The 21,260-nt window shown below is 39.5% G+C and overlaps 1 protein-coding gene across 1 annotated transcript in view; it reads left to right on the forward strand.

Moving 5' to 3' along the window:
- LOC132403322 (WD repeat-containing protein 64-like) overlaps window positions 1–21,260 on the forward strand; it is a 129,568-nt gene that overhangs the window by 81,107 nt on the left and 27,201 nt on the right. Inside the window, exons 17-22 of the mRNA XM_059986773.1 lie at window positions 726–863; window positions 3,363–3,432; window positions 7,383–7,422; window positions 8,967–9,091; window positions 10,876–10,978; window positions 20,871–20,932. Of these exons, the coding sequence (XP_059842756.1) occupies window positions 726–863; window positions 3,363–3,432; window positions 7,383–7,422; window positions 8,967–9,091; window positions 10,876–10,978; window positions 20,871–20,932 (538 nt within the window). The remainder of the gene's footprint in view (window positions 1–725; window positions 864–3,362; window positions 3,433–7,382; window positions 7,423–8,966; window positions 9,092–10,875; window positions 10,979–20,870; window positions 20,933–21,260) is intronic.

Raw genomic sequence — 21,260 nt, forward strand, 5'->3', positions numbered from 1 at the left:
CTTGAAATTAGACCCACTTTTTACTTTATGGGAATAGAAAAGTCACCCATGTAGAAATTGAAGATGTTTGCATTGAGGTACTCCTGCAGCAAAGTATTGAAGTGAAGATGTTTGGCTGCAAAGTGTATCTATCTTCTTCTACATTCAGTTTGACTCCAGATAGAGGAGAGCCATTCCCTGTACCATGTATGAAGCTTGTATCTAGGACATCCTGATACCACAGTTAAGTATTTGTATTAAAGTATAAAGGACAATGCTTTCATTTTGAAATCATTTAGATTTTCAACTGTAGAGATGTTCCACAGCCAGTGATCTCACGTTAATGACTTTTTATCTTGATATTTCATGGTCTTGTTATTCATTGCCATTTATTTATATTTGCATTTGCACAGTTTGTCTTTTTGCTCTTTCACTGATCATGTTTATAGTTACTATTCTATAGATTTGCTGAGTATGCCCACAGGAAAGCAATCTCAGAGTTGTATGTGGTAACACGTATGCACTCTGATAATAAATTTTACTTTGAACTTTGAAATCTGAGCCACACCTGCTGGGTTAATGTGCCCATTAGTATATACAAAGTTGACAAAGGTATACCCACAGTTTTGGATCAGGATTCGAGCCTGTTAACTTATAACAAGTAAACCAAATAGAAGAGGTTGTCTATCAGGAGCATGATGTCCTTAAATCTACATTCAGCAACTGTTGTCTGTTTTGCATTCCAGATTTAATGAAGATCGACTTTTGGAAGCCACAGATGGAGGTGAACAGAATAATGCAACTCCAGATATGGAGTCATCCAGGGTTCAAGTTGTCAAATTTATTGGCCTTAAAAGTAAAATGATTGAACTGCAGGCTGCTGAGTAAGTGATCCAATTGGATAATAAGATTTTGTTTGCATTCTTGTGTACTCATAGCATGTAAAAGTGCGTAAATATAGCTGACAGGATATTTCCCCAGTGTAAATTGTTGATAAATTGCAGTTTTTGTCAAATAAAATGATAGTTGCTTGATGAATTTTGCCATTTATTGTCTCAAATCTGATACCTCATTGCAGTTTTCTATGAAAGGGTGTCCAAATTGAATGGAATGATTTGTTATTTATTATACCAAAATTTTCAATAATCCAGCTTCCTCGGGATGTTGGTTGTGCTGAACTGACAAATTTTCCATACTATAGGAGATCATTCCTGTTAGTACCCAACATACATTTTATTCAACCTTTTCATGATGTTGCACTGTAGTATTATAAATTTTCTAGTGAATGAATTAAGATTAAGGGGAGTGTAGGAAACAGCATCCTGCTTAGGATGGACTGGGTGCAGGAAATACAGTCTTAAACTGCTTTTAGGCAAGAATATGAACAGGGCCATAGGTCCATTTAAAAGGGGCATAGGAAGCGGGACCTGGTGTTTGAAGGAAATGGGAAAACTGAAGCTTGGGGATTTAAAGAATCCATGTGTAGCATGTTTAAACTAAGTATTGAAAACATAACCCATATGCTCTGGATACCGAAGTTCTGATTATTAGCAGATATGACTGTGGATTATTGGAGTTTACTTTAGTTGAAGTTACAGATTTTGTGCATTATAAAATGTATTGTATAATTGAACAGAATTGGTACATAAGAACATAAGAAATAGGAGCAGGAGTAGCCCATCTGGCCTGTCGAGCCTGCTCTGCCATTTAATAAGATCCTGGCTGATCTGGCCATGGACTCATCTCCACCCACCTTTTTCCTCATAACCCTTAATTCCCCTACTATACAAAAATCTATCCAACTTCATCTTCACTGAGTTAGCCTCCACCACTTCATTGGGCAGAGAATTCCACAGATTCACCACTCGCATGGTAAAGCAGTTTCTCCTCATCTCCATCCTAAAACTACTCCTCCGAATCTTGAGACTATATCCCTAGTTCTGGTCTCAACATTGTTTTACAGTTTGATTATCACACGATTATTATTATTATTATTGATTATTATTATTTGAAAAGCATGTCTTGTGTACTGTTTGTACATTGAGATGGCACAAGATAAAACTAACAGAGTGCAGAATAGTGCAACCGTTACTGAGAAAGTACAGTGCAGGAGACAAGAGGTTGAAAGGTTATAATGTGGTAGATTGTGAGGTCAAGTCCATTTTTATCATATTAGGGAACTGTTCAATAGACTCATTGCAGTGGGTTAGAAGCTCTCCTTGAGCCTGGTGGTACTTGCTTTCAGGCTTTTTTATCTTTTGCCAATGGGAGGAGGGAGAAGTGAATGTCCAGGGTGGCTTGAGTATTTGATTATGCTGGATTGGATACTTCCCCAAAGAAGCAAAACATGTAGACGGAGTCTAAGGAGGGGAGGCTGGTCTCTGTGAGCTGTGTCTCCAACTCTCTGTAGCTTCTTGCAGTCACAGACAGAGCAGTTGCCAGACCACGCTTTGACGTCTGTGAATAGGATGGATTGATAAAACTTGGTAATGATCAAAAGGTACTATGCCAATTTCTTTAGCTTCCTGAGGAACTGAAGATACCAATGACCTTTCTTGGGTGAGGCATCAATACTGTTTGACCAGGACAGGCTACTATGATGATGTTCATTCCCAGGAACTGGAGCACCATTGATGTTTTTGTTGTGTATTTTCATATTTCAGTAGTTCAGCAGTGATATTATTTGATTAGGCATTTTTGTTCATTTAAATAATTCATTATGGTTATATGTACGAAATACATGAACTGCATACGTCATGACTCTACCACGTGATGCGTGCTCACATCACTTAATGTAAAGAACAAACTAAAACTCACATTTTGGACTCCTTTGTTTTCCTTTGAATTACTTTAATGTTTTGAAGTTACAAATCATGACAATTTTAATAAATCATGACAGAACTTATTGTAACTATCCAAGAGCAGAAGAAACAATATGCAAAGATGTCACTGAAAAATATCAAAGTAGTTCAGTTCTGTCATACTTATATTATTGTGATCATCTAATGAGACAGCATAATTTAAATTTATCAAATCGCAATCCGATTTACATCCATTTATTCTAAACAAAACATTTGTTAAAGAAAAGCCAAGCATGTAGTGGAGTCAAAACTCTACAGTTCACCATATGGGAAAGTTGAATTTCAAGTGTTCTTGATTCATCTATTCAGCTGCACAGTCTGCACTTGAAGTTTGGTCTCAAGTTCTGAAAATTACTGTAGCATCCAATTATTGACTCATGGTTTCTGATACAGTACTCTGATATTCTGAAATTAGATCATGTTATTTCCGTTGTAAATGCTTAAGCAGTAATGAAGAGCTGATATGGCCAGTAGAAGTCTGGTTGACTGCTTTGTCTCATGCCATGATTGTTTGTTCCACAGGATGTTTGCTGATAATCATTCACAGGATTCAATTAAAAGTAACTTCTCAAAAGCTAGCTCATTGCTTAAGGTGGGTCTTTATAATTTTGCTAATTTTTCATATGTAGTTTCTTTTCCAAACGATCTCTGTGAGGTCAGGAGATGGGGGAGTGCCACAGTAGCGTAGAGCTAGCAAAATGCTATTACAGTGCCGGAGATGTGGTTTCAAATCCCGCTGCTGTTGGTGCGGAGTTTGTACATTCTCCACGTGGCTGCATGGGTTTTCCCCACGTGTTCCAGTTTCCTCCCACATTTGAACAGGTGGGTGAGGTATGAGTCTGCGATGTCGACAGCAGGAGCATGCCAACACTTCTGGACTGCATCTGGCACATTCTTGAGCTGCGTTGGCTCTTGATGCAACTGATGCATTTCACTACATGTTTCAATGTTTTGACGTACGTGTGACAAATAAAGCTGATCTAATCTTTATTGTTCTGAATCAATCACCCTTGGGTAAAGCATTTCATTTTACCCCAGCTTTAATCTTCAGATTCCCCTGGTAGTTTGTGAGCTGCCCCCAGCACAATGAGACTGTTGATCAGTGACAAAACGTGTTTTTTGGACATTTTAATGTAAATGTAACAAACAAAGCTAATTTTTGCTTTTTACCCTTTTTTCTTGCATATTCATGCACCTATGTAAAGAGCTTCTTGAACATTACTATCGTGTTTGCCCCCACTATCAGCTCTGGCATCTAATACTGTGTGCATCTGTTTAAAAAGTACACATATCTTCATATCTCATTTGAACTTGCGCTCACCTTAAATGCATGTCCTCTGGCATTAGATATTTCAACCTTGGGAAAACGATACTGACTGTCTGCATTGTCTTTGCCTCACATGAACTTACAAACCTCTATCAGATCTCCCTTCTGCCTCCACCACTCCAGAGGAAACAACCCAAGTTTTTTTAGCCTCTCATTGAACCACATGCCCTCTAATTGGGTCTACAACCTCTCTAAAGTATTGCCATCCTTTTCATAACGGGTGACCAGAAACAAATGCAGCCGAAATGGAGTTTTACAAAGCTGCAACATAACTTCCTGACACTTGAACTCAATTCCTTAACTAATTACAGGGCAAGCATGCTATATGTCTTCTTTACCATTTCAAAAACCTGTGTAGCCATTTTAAGGGAGCAATGGACTTGGACTCCAATATGCCTTTGCACATACAGTGCACTGTCCTTTCCTGCTTGACCTAAATTAAAACTACTCTGCCATTTCTGCGCTGATATCTGTAAATGATCTACGTTCAAGATTGAAGGTCGTATAGTGCCATTTCCAGCACTTAAGTGTCAAAGAGAACAAAATAATTGTTACTCTGGATCTGATCCAGCCCAAAAAAGCACACTAAGATAAAGAATACAATAAATATAATTATATAAGATAGCTTATATACATAGGTTGATTGTCCATAATAGGATACTAGGCACAGGAGTGTCTATATCCTACTGAATCCTTTGGCAGTCTTCTACACATCCACAACACAATCAATCTTAATAACATCTGTGAGCTGATTAACCACGTACATCATTAACAGCCGAAGATCCGCCAGAGTAAGTCGCATCTACTACTACCTTCTGACTTCTATAGGCAAGCCAATCCTGAGTCCAGACGGTCAATTCACCTTGGTTTCTCTGCATCTTAATCTTCTGGATGAGCTTCCCATGAGGGACCTTGTTAAATGCCTCACTAAAAGTAACATCCACAGATCTGCCTTCATCAATTACCTTCGTCACCATCTCTCAAAAGTTGATCAAGTTGGTAAGATATGATTTGCCCTGCAAAATTCCATGCTGACTGTCCGTGATTAGGACATGGTTTTCCAATGCTTGTAAGTCATCTCCAAGAGTTTTTATACATCTGCTGTGAGACTCATTGCTCTATAATTTGTAATATTATCCTAACTTGAATAATGAAAAAGCTACTTAACTCTGAGAAGAACAAGGATATTGGATAAGGTCCCAGCAATCTCATATCTTGTTGCTCTCAATAATCTAGGCTATCTATCCCATTAGGCCCCGGGAACCTATCTACCTTAATGTTTCTTTAAGAGGCCCAGCGCCACCTCCTCCTTTACCTCAAAATGCCCTAGTGAATCAGCACACTGATATTCGGATCCTCCATGCTCTTCTCCTTGGTGAACACTGATGCAACATACTCAGTTAGGAGCTTGCCTCTAGCTCCACCTCCAAGCACATGGTCCTTCCTTTATCCATCAGTCCTACCTGCTCCCTAGTTATTCTCTTGCTCTTGAGCTACAGTATGAATATAAAATGCCTCAATATTTTTCACCTGGCACTCTCCAGCCTTCTCCTTCCCCCCCCCCACCTTCTTTATAGGGCCTCTGCCCTCTCCTTCTTCAATCCTGACGAAGGGTCTCGGCCCGAAATGTTGACTGCTTATTTCAATGGATGCTGCCTGACCTGCTGAGTTCATCCAGCTTGTTTGTACATGTTGATACTCCCTTAGTTGTTTTATTAAACTCCAAACAGCATAGATTAACAATTTTTTTGAATATTCATGGTCGGAGAATCATCACATTCCAGGAATTAGCTTTCTTCGTCTCTTTTGGACTACCTCAAATTAAAATTTTAACTTAAATTATCATTCTGAATGACTTCATCCATCTCAGGGAATTCCAGTTTCAAATTGGGATAACTTTAAGCTGAATGTTGTGAAACAGCTGCTTCATTTCTGTTACTGTTCATTACAGACCTTTTATCCCTATTATTATTATTATTATTATTATTATTATTATTATTATTATTATTATCCCATTATCCTATTATCCCAGTCCATTCTAGATAACTCTTCCTTTGTCCCCTTATTTAGATTTTAGGTCAGAGGTGTTCAACCTCATCTTGTAACAGGAATTCTTCCCTTCATTCTCCTGCATCCTCATTTGTTCAATTATTGTGCATTCCATCACTTGGAACTTGCAATACAAAGTCATAATTTCATATAGTGATATTTATTGATTCAGATGATCTACAGTACCTCCCATGATATACAGTCTCACCATACACAAACCACGAACTGCACATTTTGACAGCAAAGGAGACTTCTGAACCCAGCACAATGCAGTTGTGCACTTCTGATTCCAAAAGTCCTTTTTGTTACTTGGTAGCATCTGGGAACATAAATTGAAGGAAACCTTTAGTGCAACAGGGACTTGCTTTGTTCTATGAATCTTCTATGAGAAATGGTGCAGAGGATTGTGAGTTCATGAGATATCCAGGGAGATACCATCTTGTGTTTAGCCATCTGGCACTGAGCTCCCATTAGGGTCACACTTAGCAGTAAGTTCAAGGGGAGATTCCAGACAACGAGCGATCCAACCAAGACCTCAGTGGTGGAGTTAGTGGAAGATGCTGACACATCACAATGGCAGTGAAGGTGGAGAAAGGCTGCAACATTGTAGGCTTTCCAGTCATCTTGCAATCCCTGCCTCCAGATCCCTACCTTGATCTGTCCACACATGAGCCTCACCAGGTTAAACAAGGACTTTCCCAGGTGTTCTTCATGAAGGGAATCCAACCACCCCTCCCCACTATTCTGCCGATACAGTAATCTATTGTGAACATTGATTGGCCAATATTATCTCCCAGAGAGTACATCTGGAGAGGATCATACTGCTGTGATGTTAATACAGATCGGTAATAAACTAGTGTTTAGTAATCCACTGATTATTTGAGCTGCTTCATTTATGGACTGAACTTAACCTGGGGCAAATTTCATAACTTCGTCAGTGTTGTAATTTCTAAAGATTTGTGTGACTCATAAACATTTAGTAATTATTTTAATCTTGGCAAATATTCATAAACATGATTATGTTAATTTGTTAGTTGTTTTTGGTGCATCTTATTCTGGTGAATCTGATATTTCTCTAATCTTAGAGTAATAAAATCAGTTACATAGCTTTTTTTGTAAATGATAAACTCTAAACATTCTTTTATAATTTGTTTTATTTCATGCAGTATGCTGAGAGCTTTTCAGGTTTTGAATATGGTCAAACAGGTAGGTATTATTGAGTCAACTGATTTGTGAATTTGTTCATTGTTAAGGTCTACGTGCACTGTTATTTCTCTATGCCTATAATACTATATTCTACATTCGGTTATTGTTTTCCTTCTTACTACTCAATGTACTCATGCATGGAATCTCTTTTGATGGCATTTTCATTTAGGGGTTCCATGGACCCCTCAGTTAATGGTAGACATCAACGGCATAAAAAAAGGTTGGGAGCCTGTTTTCATTGTATCTTCGTAAATGTGACAGCAATAAATCAATTACACCTAAGTGCAGGATTTGTGAGAAACGTTGGTCCATTCCATGTATTGTAGCTGCTACAAAATGGAGGATTTTTTGCTTTTGATAGCTGTGCTCTCTTTTTGGACTTTGCATGGAGTCCAGTGGGGTATGTGAAGTTGCAATGCAGAATATCCTCAAAACCACCTACATCACATGGACAGCTTCTGCATTGATTTCAGTGAGAAGGCTGAGTGACTAAGGCAAGTTATTTCAGTTTCATTGTTTTATACTCTATGTGGAATATGCAGACCTCAGCGGGGTTTACACCAACTGAATCTCAAAAGTTCTCCAGAAGTGAATTGCAGAGTTTTTTTAAATGGCCTTATGAGTATATTTTGCTATTTTTAGTGATGTGTATATTTTTGCCTCTTTATATATGTAACTTACTGTAATTTATAGTATTTTTATGTATTGCATGGCATTCATAATATGTCAGTGATATTAAACCTGATTCTGATTGTGAAATTATTGCTGTCAAAGTTGGGCTATTGTTTCTATGCAATCAGATGCAGCCTTATTCTTCCCACCAGATATGCATTGTCAGCTATATTTCTACAGTATATGTTCACGCTGCAGACGCACTAATTTCCCCTTTTTATGCAAAGTTTTGGTTTTTCTCATTATGAACCATCACTCCCAACAGTGTTAACCATAAATTTTGAAATTGGTGACTGATTTCCATTTTGTTTATTTATATATTATGATTAGCTGTGGTCTTCCTATTACCTGTTGTAAGCAAGGTTTCTGGTATTCTTTTTTGATGCGTTATCCATGGTAGCTTGAATTGTGGTGTAAAAGTTCATTGGAGCATTGACTTTACTCCATTGGGTAGGGATAAAGTTACTCTCCACTGACAACCCCAAAGATGCTCCATGGAGCTAATTATAGGTGGAAGGATGAATACGAGAAGCGTAAGATACAATCATAACTGCCCTTTTTTGACATCTCATTAACTTCGCTAAATACTGGACATACTATGTCCTAGAGCTGCAATGTGAAGTCACTTAAAAGGAATTTCAGGCCTTCCTATTTTGCTACTAATGAAATTCACTTTTCAAGACCACCACTGTTGGTTTGTGATGTCATCATCAGCACAGACTTGAAAGTACACTTTCTAAACTTTTACCCTGCAAAAGATCTGATCTATGTCTGTTTCAGGTGTGAATATGTGCTGCAGTATCAGTTTTTTCTATGTACTGTCCCAGAAATAGATATCCTACTGAACATATTGCTTCTTGTTTACATGCTAGGGGGCAACCCACCGACGCCTGTTTTTGATGATGAACCTGCATTGACAAAATCGACTGAACTAGAGCCTAGCCCCATTCTGCTAACTGCTCATCAGGATGGTTCAATTCAGTTTTGGAGTGTTGAGGTAATATAGAAATTGGTTCTGGGATATTATTATTAATTAAATTAGAATTCTGAGGATAAACATTTAAGCACTTGCTTTTCTTGGATGCAAGAATCTTTATAAATGCACACTACTGGAGTGGAATTTTGTTTGCAATAAACATCTTAGTCTCGCAAATAATTTCAGCCTCATTTCTCCCTGACTACCAACAGCTGATCTGATCTGATCATAACCTTTACTTGACTGGCGTACCTGCTTCCCACCTTTTCCAGTGCCAATTGATCATAACCATCCCCCTTCCCTGCACAATTACTTCATGCCAAAATCATTCCTTTTCCTTCCCAGACTTTCTTGGATATAGGCTTTTGATTTCATTTGTATACTTCACAATAGCTGAGCTCCAAAGGAAATCCTTTTACTATTTTTCTTCACTTGGGCTGCATGTAGTTGCAGATTTTCTGATGGAAGGCACCCATTTCTGTAGGTATTTAACCTGCCTGGAGGCACCAAGGACATTCTTTGTCATGATCTTCCAATATCTTAGTAAGTGACTGATTTATATCTCCTTCTGTTTTCTAGAAGTTGTTCACATTTATTAAATCAGATCAGCTGTTCTACATTTAGTCATTTCATGAGCTTTAAGGTTGAACCTTAGAAATATTTATAGACAGGGTTATAGTAAAGCTGCCACTGTCATATTGAAGCACAGGAACCAACTTCCCTTTTTTTGATCAAAATCAAGGTCTAACTCAGTAATGTCACCTCAGCGTTGTAACCTTTAAAGCAATCATTTCTTAACTGTTGTGAATCAGGAAATATGGGGGCGATCTTTTCCTCTGCCTGATTTTTTTCCCTGTAGACCATTTGCCGACAATCAATTTTACTTGAGTCATTGCCTCTATAAAATTGAATGGGCAGGAGTCTAGGGATATAACCTTGTCAAACAAGGAGCTATGAGAAGAATAAAATTGCAGTGCATTGTAAGGCAATGGTTATTGTCACCAAGTTCATCATTGAGTTGGATTTTGGAAGGTTGGGCCAATAAATTAATTCTCCCCGAACAGACATAATTTATTCTGGAGTTCTCTATCAATGACTCATAACATGAATGGTAACTCTAAATGTTCTTGGGTTTACCAAATGATTTCCCACAGAATTGTCCAGCTCCTCTGTGAATCACTGATTTATAATGGGCAGGAAGTGACAAGATTAGGTCGGGGATTTTTCTAGGCTGGAGGAGTTTGAGGTTTGTTAGTAAGTGAAGGTAAAAGTCAGAATTGGGTGAAGATGCTAACTTTGGCCTGACATTAATGCAATAGTGATCATTTCAGAAGAATCAGGAACCTCACTGTTAACAGAGGCAATAAGGCCAACATCAATTTAAAAGGTATAATTTGTATTTTTCAGCTAATGGCCCAGATTGTCAATGGAAATCATGGCCGAATGATGCAAGATTGATGTGATTATGATAGTGATGGAGTTTCTGACTTATACAATTCAACCAACTTGTTTTCCATTAGTAGGTTTATATTTCCCCCTTGGTGCAATGATCTTTAATGAGTAGTAAATGATTTATTTTGCAATAGCACCATCTGTAGTCCTACAATAACATTTCTATTAATGTCCTCACTGTAACCACACAAATGTGCATCTTATGTTATAGTCCTGATTGGCCAAGGCTAGATAGTGTGGGCAAATGTTTATTATTGGAAATTAGAATACGTATTTAGAGATGGTCCTGAGGCATAGTACTCCCTTTGTATTGTATAATACAAACCATTGTTTCTTCTCTCATTCTTCAACAGGGTGTACAACTGGATAAAATTTTGCCCACCATTCAATTTTGCAGTCCGATCACAACAATCTCAGTTGGTAAAAGGGTTCCTTGTCTCTTAGCTGGAAATCAGAGTAAGTTAACCATTCCAAAGCAGCTCTCTTTATGGACAAACATGCCTATAATTGTTTTGTTCAGCTCAATAACTAGTTTTAAAATAGGTTGAATCACTAGTTGTGATGGTGTCTTTTGCTGATTGTAACCTTAATAGCACAGTGGCTGGCCTCATTTTCCATCCTCATCTCAATCTTTATCTCTGATTTTCAAGGTTGTCACTATATGCTTACCATGCACAACTCTCTCAGACTTAGCTGCTCCCTCTTCACTAATAGTGCCTTGAGTCTCTGCTCTCTTTATCACCTCATCTCGAAGACTCCTATCTCCATCAATTTTGACCTGAGCTTATGGAAGCATAAAACCTGAAACCAAATTGGATATCAGGACAAACAAGAGAAAATCTGCCAGCTTTTTGTTGGTGTTGCTTAGATATCAAGACATATTTCTTTCCAAAGTTATTAAATGCCTTTACATGCATAGTTCCTAACTCTGGTTGATATAAAGATCAGTTGCACAGGTAATGGAGATCTTTATTTCTGTCGATCCTAGAACTTTTATGATCTTAGCCCTGGGCTTACTTTGTTCTTGGTCCATCTGGTTGTGTGGAAAGGTGAGCAAGCATGATGTATGGAACAGTGTCTTTTGTATGGTCCATGGGGTCTTTTCCATCATGTTTGCATTTTGGTCTGAATTACAGGATTTAGACAAACCATCAGAAAAAAATACAGGCCAAACACTTTTAACCATTCAACGTTGATGGCGAGGGAGAAGACACACTTTATGTAGGCATCAGGAGCCACCTTGAAATGGGTCAGCACCTGTGCTAAGCAGCCGGTCATGTTTATTAACTCATTACTTGTGAATCAAGGCCCAGGGTTTCAGTATGGTGAGAGGCACGAGGATGGTTGGTGAAGGAGAGGAAAGTAGTCACGGATTAGAACAGACCATTTCAAAGTCCAGAACTGAATGGTCCCGTCCCAGAAAAAAATGCTCTCAGCCTGGGCATTGGTTTGCAGATTACTTGTTGACTAAGTGGACCTTTATACCACTGCAAACTCAAGGAAATCTGCAGATGCTGGAAATTCAAGTAACACTCACAAAATGGCTGGTGAAATGCAGCAGGCAGGTAGCATCTTTAGGAAGAAGTACAGTCGACGTTTCGGGCCAAGACCCTTCGTCAGGACTAACTGGACTTCTTTCAGTTAGTCCTGATGAAGGGTCTAAGCCCGAAACGGCTTATGTAGGGGGAGAGACAGTTTAAAAGAAGCAAGCAAATAGTTGGTTCATTTTGCACACCACAGTCCCAAAGAGACGACTTTCTCTGTTGCAGGTGTCACATTACTGTTAGTGCCATGACCATCGCTGGGAGGTAAGTCCGGTGGCTGTAATATGTCCATCTTGCTGGATGCAGGTGTGTTCTTCGGTTGAGCATCCAGTATCTGGTCCACATGATGTTTCCTTGTATGATCGCCAACATTCACTGAGTACATCAGTGGTCCAGTTCTTGTAGCTATCCTGCTGGGTTCCTCTTGTCTTCTCGGTAATCACGTACTAGGACTTCCTGTCCAACCTCGAAGCTTCTTGCTGATTCATTTGGCAATTAGCTGAACTGCTTATTCTGTACTTCCCTCTGTAGATCTGGTTTCAGGAGGTCTATGTGAGATCTCAGATTCCTGCCCACGAGCAGCATTACAGATGTTTGGTTTGTCATCATGTTGGCCAGAAAAAAAAGAGAGTCTACAAATCAGTGAACTCAAATGGATCAAGGACAGCGGAAGCAGACAGACTCATCGTCTTTGTTCTTGCTGTGTGCTCAGGGATGGAGACTGCCATTTTGTGAAGACACTGTGCTCTCCAACTTGTGAGCTTCATCAATGTTTTAAAGAAGAGACAATGATACTTCAGGTAATCTGCTGGACTGGGGATAATTTCCAGATAAGAAATTATTTGTGAGATGTTATTTGGTTGGATATAATATGCAGGTTTGTGAATGTTGGAGTTGGTGCCTTTCTGGAGAGATTCGAGTTTGTTGCTGATTGAGAACAAAGAGCCATAAATTATTGACTGTCACTGAATGGATGCTGGCTTGGAGCAGAGCCAATAACGCGGTGTTACAGGTCAGACACATAAGGTGCAGTCAATGAACACTGGAACACAATATTTGATTGATAAGGAATGGATATAAAAGTACATGCTTTGTGTGTGCTGGTAGCAGTAACTTTGAAGAATAATGATCAGAGATACAACTATGAGCAACCCTGTGTGAAACACATGGCAAGTGGACCAGGACTATGAAGAATGCCTGGCCGGCATTGACTCTTCTGCCCAGGTAATTCTTTGACTATTCAGGAGTCAGGGATGCTTAGCGGATGTGCACACAAGGTATTTAGTGTACGAACGCATGTGTTTGTTAGCTTAAACAATGATGGTACTTGTCAGTAAATGCCTCTTTGTGCCTCACTAATCATTGTTGTAAGAGGTATTTTTTTTTACAACAGTTGCATGAATGGAGTTCTGATACACAGAAAAGGAAATTGTCCACCTTGTGTTGTACAGAAATGTCCTCCGTATCCATAGTTTTAATAGACTTCGTGAAGGTTTGGATAAACTTTTCAGCTAACCCTTTCATTGCTGGGCAATGAGGAAATGTCTCGCGATGTTTGATGCCATTTTACTTCATGAATAATTTGAACACTTCTGATGTGTATTGCGGTCCATTGTCACTCACAATTTGTTCAGGTAATCCATTTCTGGTGAAGATAATCCTCAGAGCAGAAATAGTCTTTTCTGATGTGGTTGACTTTATTGGTATGACCTTGGGCCACTTCGAATGAGCATCCACAGCAATCAGAAACATAGAGTACAAGAAGGATCCAGCGAAGTCAATATGCACTCTCTGCCGTGGTGAAGACAGCTGCTGCCATGAGTGTAGTGATACGTGTAGTCTACTTTGAACTTTGTGGCATCCTGAACAGCTTTTGGTTAAGTCATCAATCTGTCTATCTATTCCCAACCACTGCACGTAGCTCCAGGTGAGACTCTTCATCTTGATTGTACCCAGGTGTCCTTCATGCAGATTCTCTAACCCTCTGGTACACAGTTTAGAGGGAACCACAACATGAGATCCACACATCAGCATTCTTTGACGTACAGCCCATTAAAGAAAATCCTCAGAGCAGAAATAGTCTTTTCTGATGTGGTTGACTTCATTAGTATGACCTGAGTTCTGACACATTTTCTGGTTTGGGTGCCTGCAGCACTGTTTCAGTCTTCTCTTCTGACTTATGTAAGCCATGCTTGTGAATGATATGTCCACAGTATGAGATTTTATTCTTGAGGAACTCACATTTCTCTCTGTTCACATGCAGAGCACACTCACTCGGCCTGGTAAGATGTTTACCAAGGTTCTAAAGGTTCTATTCATCATTCTTGCTAGATACAATAAGATCATTAAGTAACATTGTGTTCCTGGGATATCTTGGAGCACTTGTTCCATTGCTCTTTGCCAAACTACTGGAGCTGATGTGATGCCAAAATGAGATGGATATACTGGAACAGTCCCTTGTGAATGTTGATTGTGAGAAACTTCCTGCCTGACTCCTCAATCTCCTTTTGCAGATAGGCTTGTGGCAAGTCAATCTTTGAAAACCTCTCCCATCCTGTCAAAGATCCAAAAATGTCTTCTATTCATGGTAGGGGATATTGCACAGTACACAGCAAGGAGTTGATACCCACATTGAAATCCATGCATATGTGAAAAACTATTGCCTTTCCATTCCTGATTACTGGGACAGTGGGCGTGGCCCAACCATTCCAATCAGCCATGGAGAGAATGCCAGATGCCTCCAAGCTCTGAAATTCAGTATCCATCTTAGGATGTAGTGCGTTTGGCACTGGATGTGCTTTATGGAATCTTGGTGTTGCTGCTTCATTCAATTAATTTATAACCTTTATGCCTTTGAGTTTATCAATGCTCTTCTCAAACACCTTCTCATTAGCATTAAGCAGCTGTGACAGTCTCTGGCCAGTGCTACTATTTTGGCTGCAGTTGCCTGTTGATGACGTATTGAGAGCTTTGATTGTGTGCTGGTCTAGTTGGATTTTTCGCAAACATTCACGTCTAAAAAGTGCTGACTCCATTTTTCAACACGTAATGCTCTAACTGCTGTTTTTTGCCTCCATACGTCACACTTTTAGTTTGCCTTTGGAAGTCACTTATTCATCTGTGTAGGTCTTTAGCATCACTGAGGGCTCTTCTAATGGTAGCTTGGATAACAGTCTGTTGTAGTCAGCCTCTGAAATTATAGACAAATCTGACCCAGCTCCATTTTCAGTTTTACACCAGACACAATTATTGTCATCCAGATGATTTTGTGATCTAGAACTATGCAGAACTAGAACCATGAAGTTCTAGGCATGTCAGCTCACATTTGCCACACTCTGTGTTGTCAGATTCTGTTTCACATTCAGTCACTTAGTGCTATTGTTTAGTTTTTTGTTTGAAACTTTTCACTCTTGATGGTTCTTCTCTTTGGTTCTGCTTTTTGTCTGATTTGCACACTCTCTCTATGTGACCTTTCTGCAATTTTTTTACTTTGAACCAACAGTCTTTTGCATCATGGGAGGATTTACCATATCGATAACATTTCTGGCTTTTTGCACAATTCAAGGACATTTTGTACATTTCACATTATATAGTTCTCCTGCATCCTTTTCTGCAGTCTCTAATGATGTTGCAAAGGCCAATGTCTGTTCTAAGGTGAGGTCTCTTTCTGATAGTAATTTCTTTTGAGTGCTTTGACTATACATGCCACATACAAGCCTGTCACTTAATGAATCAGAAAGTCAAACTTTAAAGTCACAATATTGGGAAAGTTTGCACAGTTCTGCAATGTATTCAGCAATGCTTTCATCCTTTGACTGGTTCCCTTTGTTAAACATAAATCTCTCAGCTCAGCAGTTTAGGGTTCAAGTGATTTTGCACAATTGCAACAATTTTGGGCAAAGCTTGTTGGCTTTTCATTGTGTATATTGCGTATTTTTTGTATATTTTAGCACTCATTAAGTTAAGAAGCATGGTGGCTTTCTTTTCCTCATCCGCGTTGTTGATATTACAATTCAGTTCAACCCTCTCAATATACAATTCCCTGTCCTCATTAGCACTATCAAATTCATCAGCTTTCCCGACTAAGGCCATCGTCACGTTATTTTCACTTTAATTTTGCTAGTTGTGCGTCTTTCACTGTGTACTACGCAGTTACTCATGCTTTCTTTTGTTAGCATCCATGGTCTGTACTGTTTAACGCATTCCTCTCGTTGTCTCTCTCCCATAACTGTCTGTGCAGTTGCCGATATTTGCTAACTTTCAGGTTTGTAGTCACCACTAATTCGTTGTGTCTGTAGAACTACATATCAATTAAAATAAAAGCACACATGCAGGAGATGGCTTTAACCAGACTATTCACATTGCAGTGAGAGAGAACGAGAGAGAGAGAGATAGACCAATGGGCGTGCGTAGATAACAGGTCAATGTGCATAGGTAAATTATCAATCTATCAGTAGTGCTAAGAAGAGTGATTGTTCTAAAAGAAAAATATCCGCACGTTGCAGATATTGTGTCTATAGAAGTGAGGCAAAGCAGCTGCAAGTTCATGGATCCTATATAGATTACAGAGGAGGTGATGTTTGCTGTCTTGAGGCAAATTAGGGTGGATAAATTCCCAGGGTCCGACAAGCTGTTCCCTTTAGTCCTGTGGGAGGCAAGTGTAGAAGTTTCAGGGGCCATAGCAGAGATGCTAAAACATCCTTAGTCACAGGTGAGGTGCCAGAGGACTAGAGGATAGCTATAGTTGTTCCATTGTTTAAGAAAGGCTCTAAGAATAAGCCAGAAAATTATAGGCTGGGAGCCTGATATCAGTAATGGTGAAAGTTATTGGAAGGTATTCTAAGGGACCTGATATATAAGGATTTGGATAGTTAGGGATTTGCTGAGGGATACTCAACATGGTTTTGTGGGTAGTAAGCTGTGTCTGACCAATCTTATGGAGTTTTTTGAAGAAGTTACCAGGAGAGTTGGTGAAAGCAAAGCAGGAGACATTGTCTACATGGTCCTTAGCAAGGATGGTCAAGAAGTTTCAGACACTTGGAATTCTAAGTGAGGAAGTAAATTGAATTAGACAAAGTTTCAAATTATCAATGCATGTAGGCTACAATTATGAGATTCATCTTCTCCAGATGGCCTTGAAATACAGAAAAAACATGTATCATTGAAAGAACAACCCCCACCCTGCAAGAAAAAGAAAAAGAAACAAAAACTCACAAACACCAAAACCCCAACCCCTCCCTCACAGAAAAACTAACAGATTGCCCTCATGAGAAAACACCAGGTACATCAGACCCCAAATCTCCAACCCCTCCCTCGCACAAAAATTAACACGTTGCGCTTCCGAAAAATGGCAACAAGAAAGAAAACACAGAAAACTGTAGGAAACCAATATAAAGAACAGCCCACACCAATAATCGCATCAGAGCCAGAATTTCAAAAACATCCTCTGTCAGCATTGGTGAGAGTATCACCCCAATCTCAGTCCTTCCATAGGAGCGACTTCCAGCCCAATGCAGCCTCCTGACCTCTGGAATGACATGGCCCACCATGACTGCTTGTCCAATGTGGCCTCCGATCTCTGTCCCAATGCTGCCTCCTAACTGATGACCTGTTGGGGCCTCTGGAACGCTGGCCTGATGTGGCCTTCATGGACAGCGTCCACTGACCCGGTCTTCTCTGCATTCACCTTGATGTATCAATCTTCTTTGATGCTTTGATCAGTGAGAAATGGAGTCGGTCATGGCCCTGCACCACGTCTCTGATCTACTGCTCGAGGCAGCTGGTGCTCACCATCCTCTCCTGGAATTTCTCAGAAACAGCAGAACTCTAGATCACTTGATCGAACTCCAAACTCTAAGTCACAAGCTTCAAGAGTTTCCAAAATACAATTATACAAAAAAAAAAATAAGTTGAAGTTGTAGAAAATGTGAAATAATTGAAATAATTGACTAGCTGGAAGATATCACCCAAGGAATTGTTGTTCACAGGCACCATCTTGGTTTCTGACATTGGTTTTGTGGAACAAGCCAGGGAGTGGTAGTAGATAGTTGCCTCTTTGACTGGGGGCCTGTGGCTAGTGGTGTGCAGCAGGGATCGATGCTGGGTCCATTGTTATTTGTCATCTATATCAATGATCTGGATGATAATGCAGTAAACATGGACAGAAAGTTTGTGAATGACAATAAAATTGGGGTTGTAGTGGAGAGCGAGGAAGACTATCATAGCTTGCACCAGCAGGAAAAACTGGCTGAAAACTGGCCGCTGGAATTTAATACAGGCACGTGTGAGCTGTTGCACTTCGGGAGGACTAATAAGTGTTACATGGTGAGCAGCAGAACACTGAAGTGTGTAGAAGGAGAGAGGGATCTGGGAAAACAGGTCCATAATTCATTGAAAGTGGCATCACAGGCAGATAGGGTTGATAAAACAGTTTCTGGCAAATTGGCTTTCATAAATCAATGCATTGAGTATTGAATTGGGATGTTACGTGTAAATGGTATAAGGCATTAGTGAGGCCTAATTTAAGACCATAATGTATAGGAGCAGAATTAGGCTATTTGGTCCATCGAGTCTTCTTTGCCATTTCATCATGGCTGATCCATTTTTCCTCTTACCTCAATTACTTTCCTTCTCCCCATATCCCTTCTTGCCCTGACTAATCAAGAAATATAATATACCTAAAGACTTGGCCTCCACATGCAACTGTGAAAATGAATTCCATGGACTTACAACTCTTTGGCTAAAGAAATTCCTCCTTATCTTCATTCTAAAAGGATGCCCCTCCCTTCTGAGATTGCATCCTCTGGACTTCAACTCCTACAATAATTGACTATCTGGAAGATGTCATCTGAACAATCATTGTTCACTAGTACCACCTTGGTTTGGGTTGGTTTCAGACTTTGGTTTTGTGGAAGAAGACAGTTGCCTCTCTGTCTTGAGGCCTCTCCACATCCTCTCCACATTCACTCTATCTAGGTCTTTCAATATTTGATAGGTCTCAAATGAGGTCAACCCTCATTTTTCTGAATTCCAGTCAGTATAGATCCAGAGTGATCAAATGGTCCTCATATGACAAGCCTTTCATTCCTGATTTTAGTCAATTTCCTTTGAACCTTCTCCAACAACAGCACATCTTTTCTTAGACACGAGGCCCAAAATGCTCCAAGTGAGGTCTCACCTGTGCTTTATAAAGCTTCAAAATTACAGCCTTGCTTTTATATTCTAGTCCTCTTGAAATGAGCATCACATTTCTCTTCCTCACCATCGACTCAACCTACAAATTTAGAGAATCCTGAATGAGGACTCACAGTCCCTTTGCACATCAGATTTTTAAATTTTTTCTCTATTTAGAAAATAGTCTACTCTTTTATATCTTTTACCAAGTTGCATGACCATACACTTCTCAACACTGAATTCTATCTGCCACACCTTTGCCCATTCTCTTAATCTGTCTAAGTCCTTTTGCAGCCTATCTGTTTCCTCAAAACTACCTGCCCCTCCACCTATCGTCGTATTCTCAACAAACATTGCAACAAAGACATCCAAGTCATTGACATATAATACAAAAAGACGTGATCCCAACACAGACCCCATGGAACACCACTAGTCGCCAGCAGCCAATCAGAAAAGGCTCCATTTATTCCCACTGTATAACTCCTGTTAATCAGTGACTGCTTTATCCATGCTAATACCTTTCCTGTAATACCATAGGCTCTTAACTTACTAAGCAGCCTCGCATGTGGCGCCTTGTCAAAGGCCTCCTGAAAATCCAAATACACAACATCCACTGAAGGTCCTTTGTCTATCCTGCTTGTTATTTCTTCAAACAATTCCAATAGATTTATCAGCCATAGCCATTGAGGCCAGACTAGCTTCTTGAACACTGTTCAAGAGAATTTCTTTTGCAGCCCTTTTTTCCTGTTTATTTGTCTTACAACATTCATAACTGAGTGTGGCAGGGCCGCAAAGCATTGATCTGATCTTTTGGTTATGGCACTGCTTAGCTCTGTCTTACGCTCATGGCTTATTTTCTACCTACTGCATAATCCCATGTTTTAGCCTCTGCAGCTTGGCATTTAATTTTAAGTTTTCCTGGTACTGATCTTCATATTCTCTGCTGCCCTCCTCATCACATCAGAATTACTCCCTTGGTTTATTGTGATTTTAGAGCAAGGAGCATGCTGCACCTTGAGTTTACAATCACACTTGCCGGTGATAAATGGAGCAGGGGAATCAGTTTGACTTTTGTAGTTCGCAAAGCATTGAGCATTCTGTGTGTCAAGAAAAAACTTGGTTCACAAGTGTCCTTTAACTTTTTCCCTTTACCTTCAGGCTATGCCCCCGGGTATTTGACATTTCAAACTTGGTGGGGGGGAGGAAGTGGAGGGATTCTGGAAAGCTTTGACTATGTACTTTAGCTATGGCTCTCATAATTTGAGTGGAGGCTTGAAAACGTCCATATTGATAATATCCACTGCTTTTCATGAGTCATCAACATCTCCTCCTCAAAAAAAATCATTCAAGGTCTTTCCCTGCACAAAGCCTTGCTGTCTATTCCTAATGACCGGGCTTTTCCAAATACAATAAATTCCTAATCCCTGAGAATACTCTCTGGTAATTACTCTGTTATTGATAAAAGGCAGAGCTTTATAGATGGCCTTATTATTCAAAAGATTCACTTTTGATGTAAGCCAAGTATTGGAACTTTCATCTGTTTCACTCCAAGGAGCAGCTATTTGGAATAAGGTGGGAATTTCAAAAATTACTTCTGTCTTAAAATTTAACTTTTGTGTGTTTTCATACAGGAGGATACATAATAATTTGGGATATTGAAGCATTGATCAGTGATCCATATGCAGCAAATAAGGTATGTTTCCTTTCTTAACTCAATGAAGATTTAAGAACTTAATAATTATTGAATGATATCACAGAATTATTGGATGGTCACTAAAGGATTGTTTCTGTGATCATTCTCAGATTCTGAGGATTACAGAAAGTTCCAGTTTGGACCTCTGCCAGAGCAACTCACTAGTTCCACCATCCACTTTTTTACCATTTCATTGCAATTTTTTTTTTTCACTGGATATTGATCCAATTTCCCCCACAATGTATCCTTCCTCCACTACATCTACACACAATGTAGTCGAAATTGTAACCATGTACCACATTGTAATAATTTCTCCCTCGTGCCTCTC

This window comes from Hypanus sabinus, chromosome 12, assembly GCF_030144855.1.
Source record: "Hypanus sabinus isolate sHypSab1 chromosome 12, sHypSab1.hap1, whole genome shotgun sequence".
NCBI classification, from domain to species: Eukaryota; Metazoa; Chordata; class Chondrichthyes; order Myliobatiformes; family Dasyatidae; genus Hypanus; species Hypanus sabinus.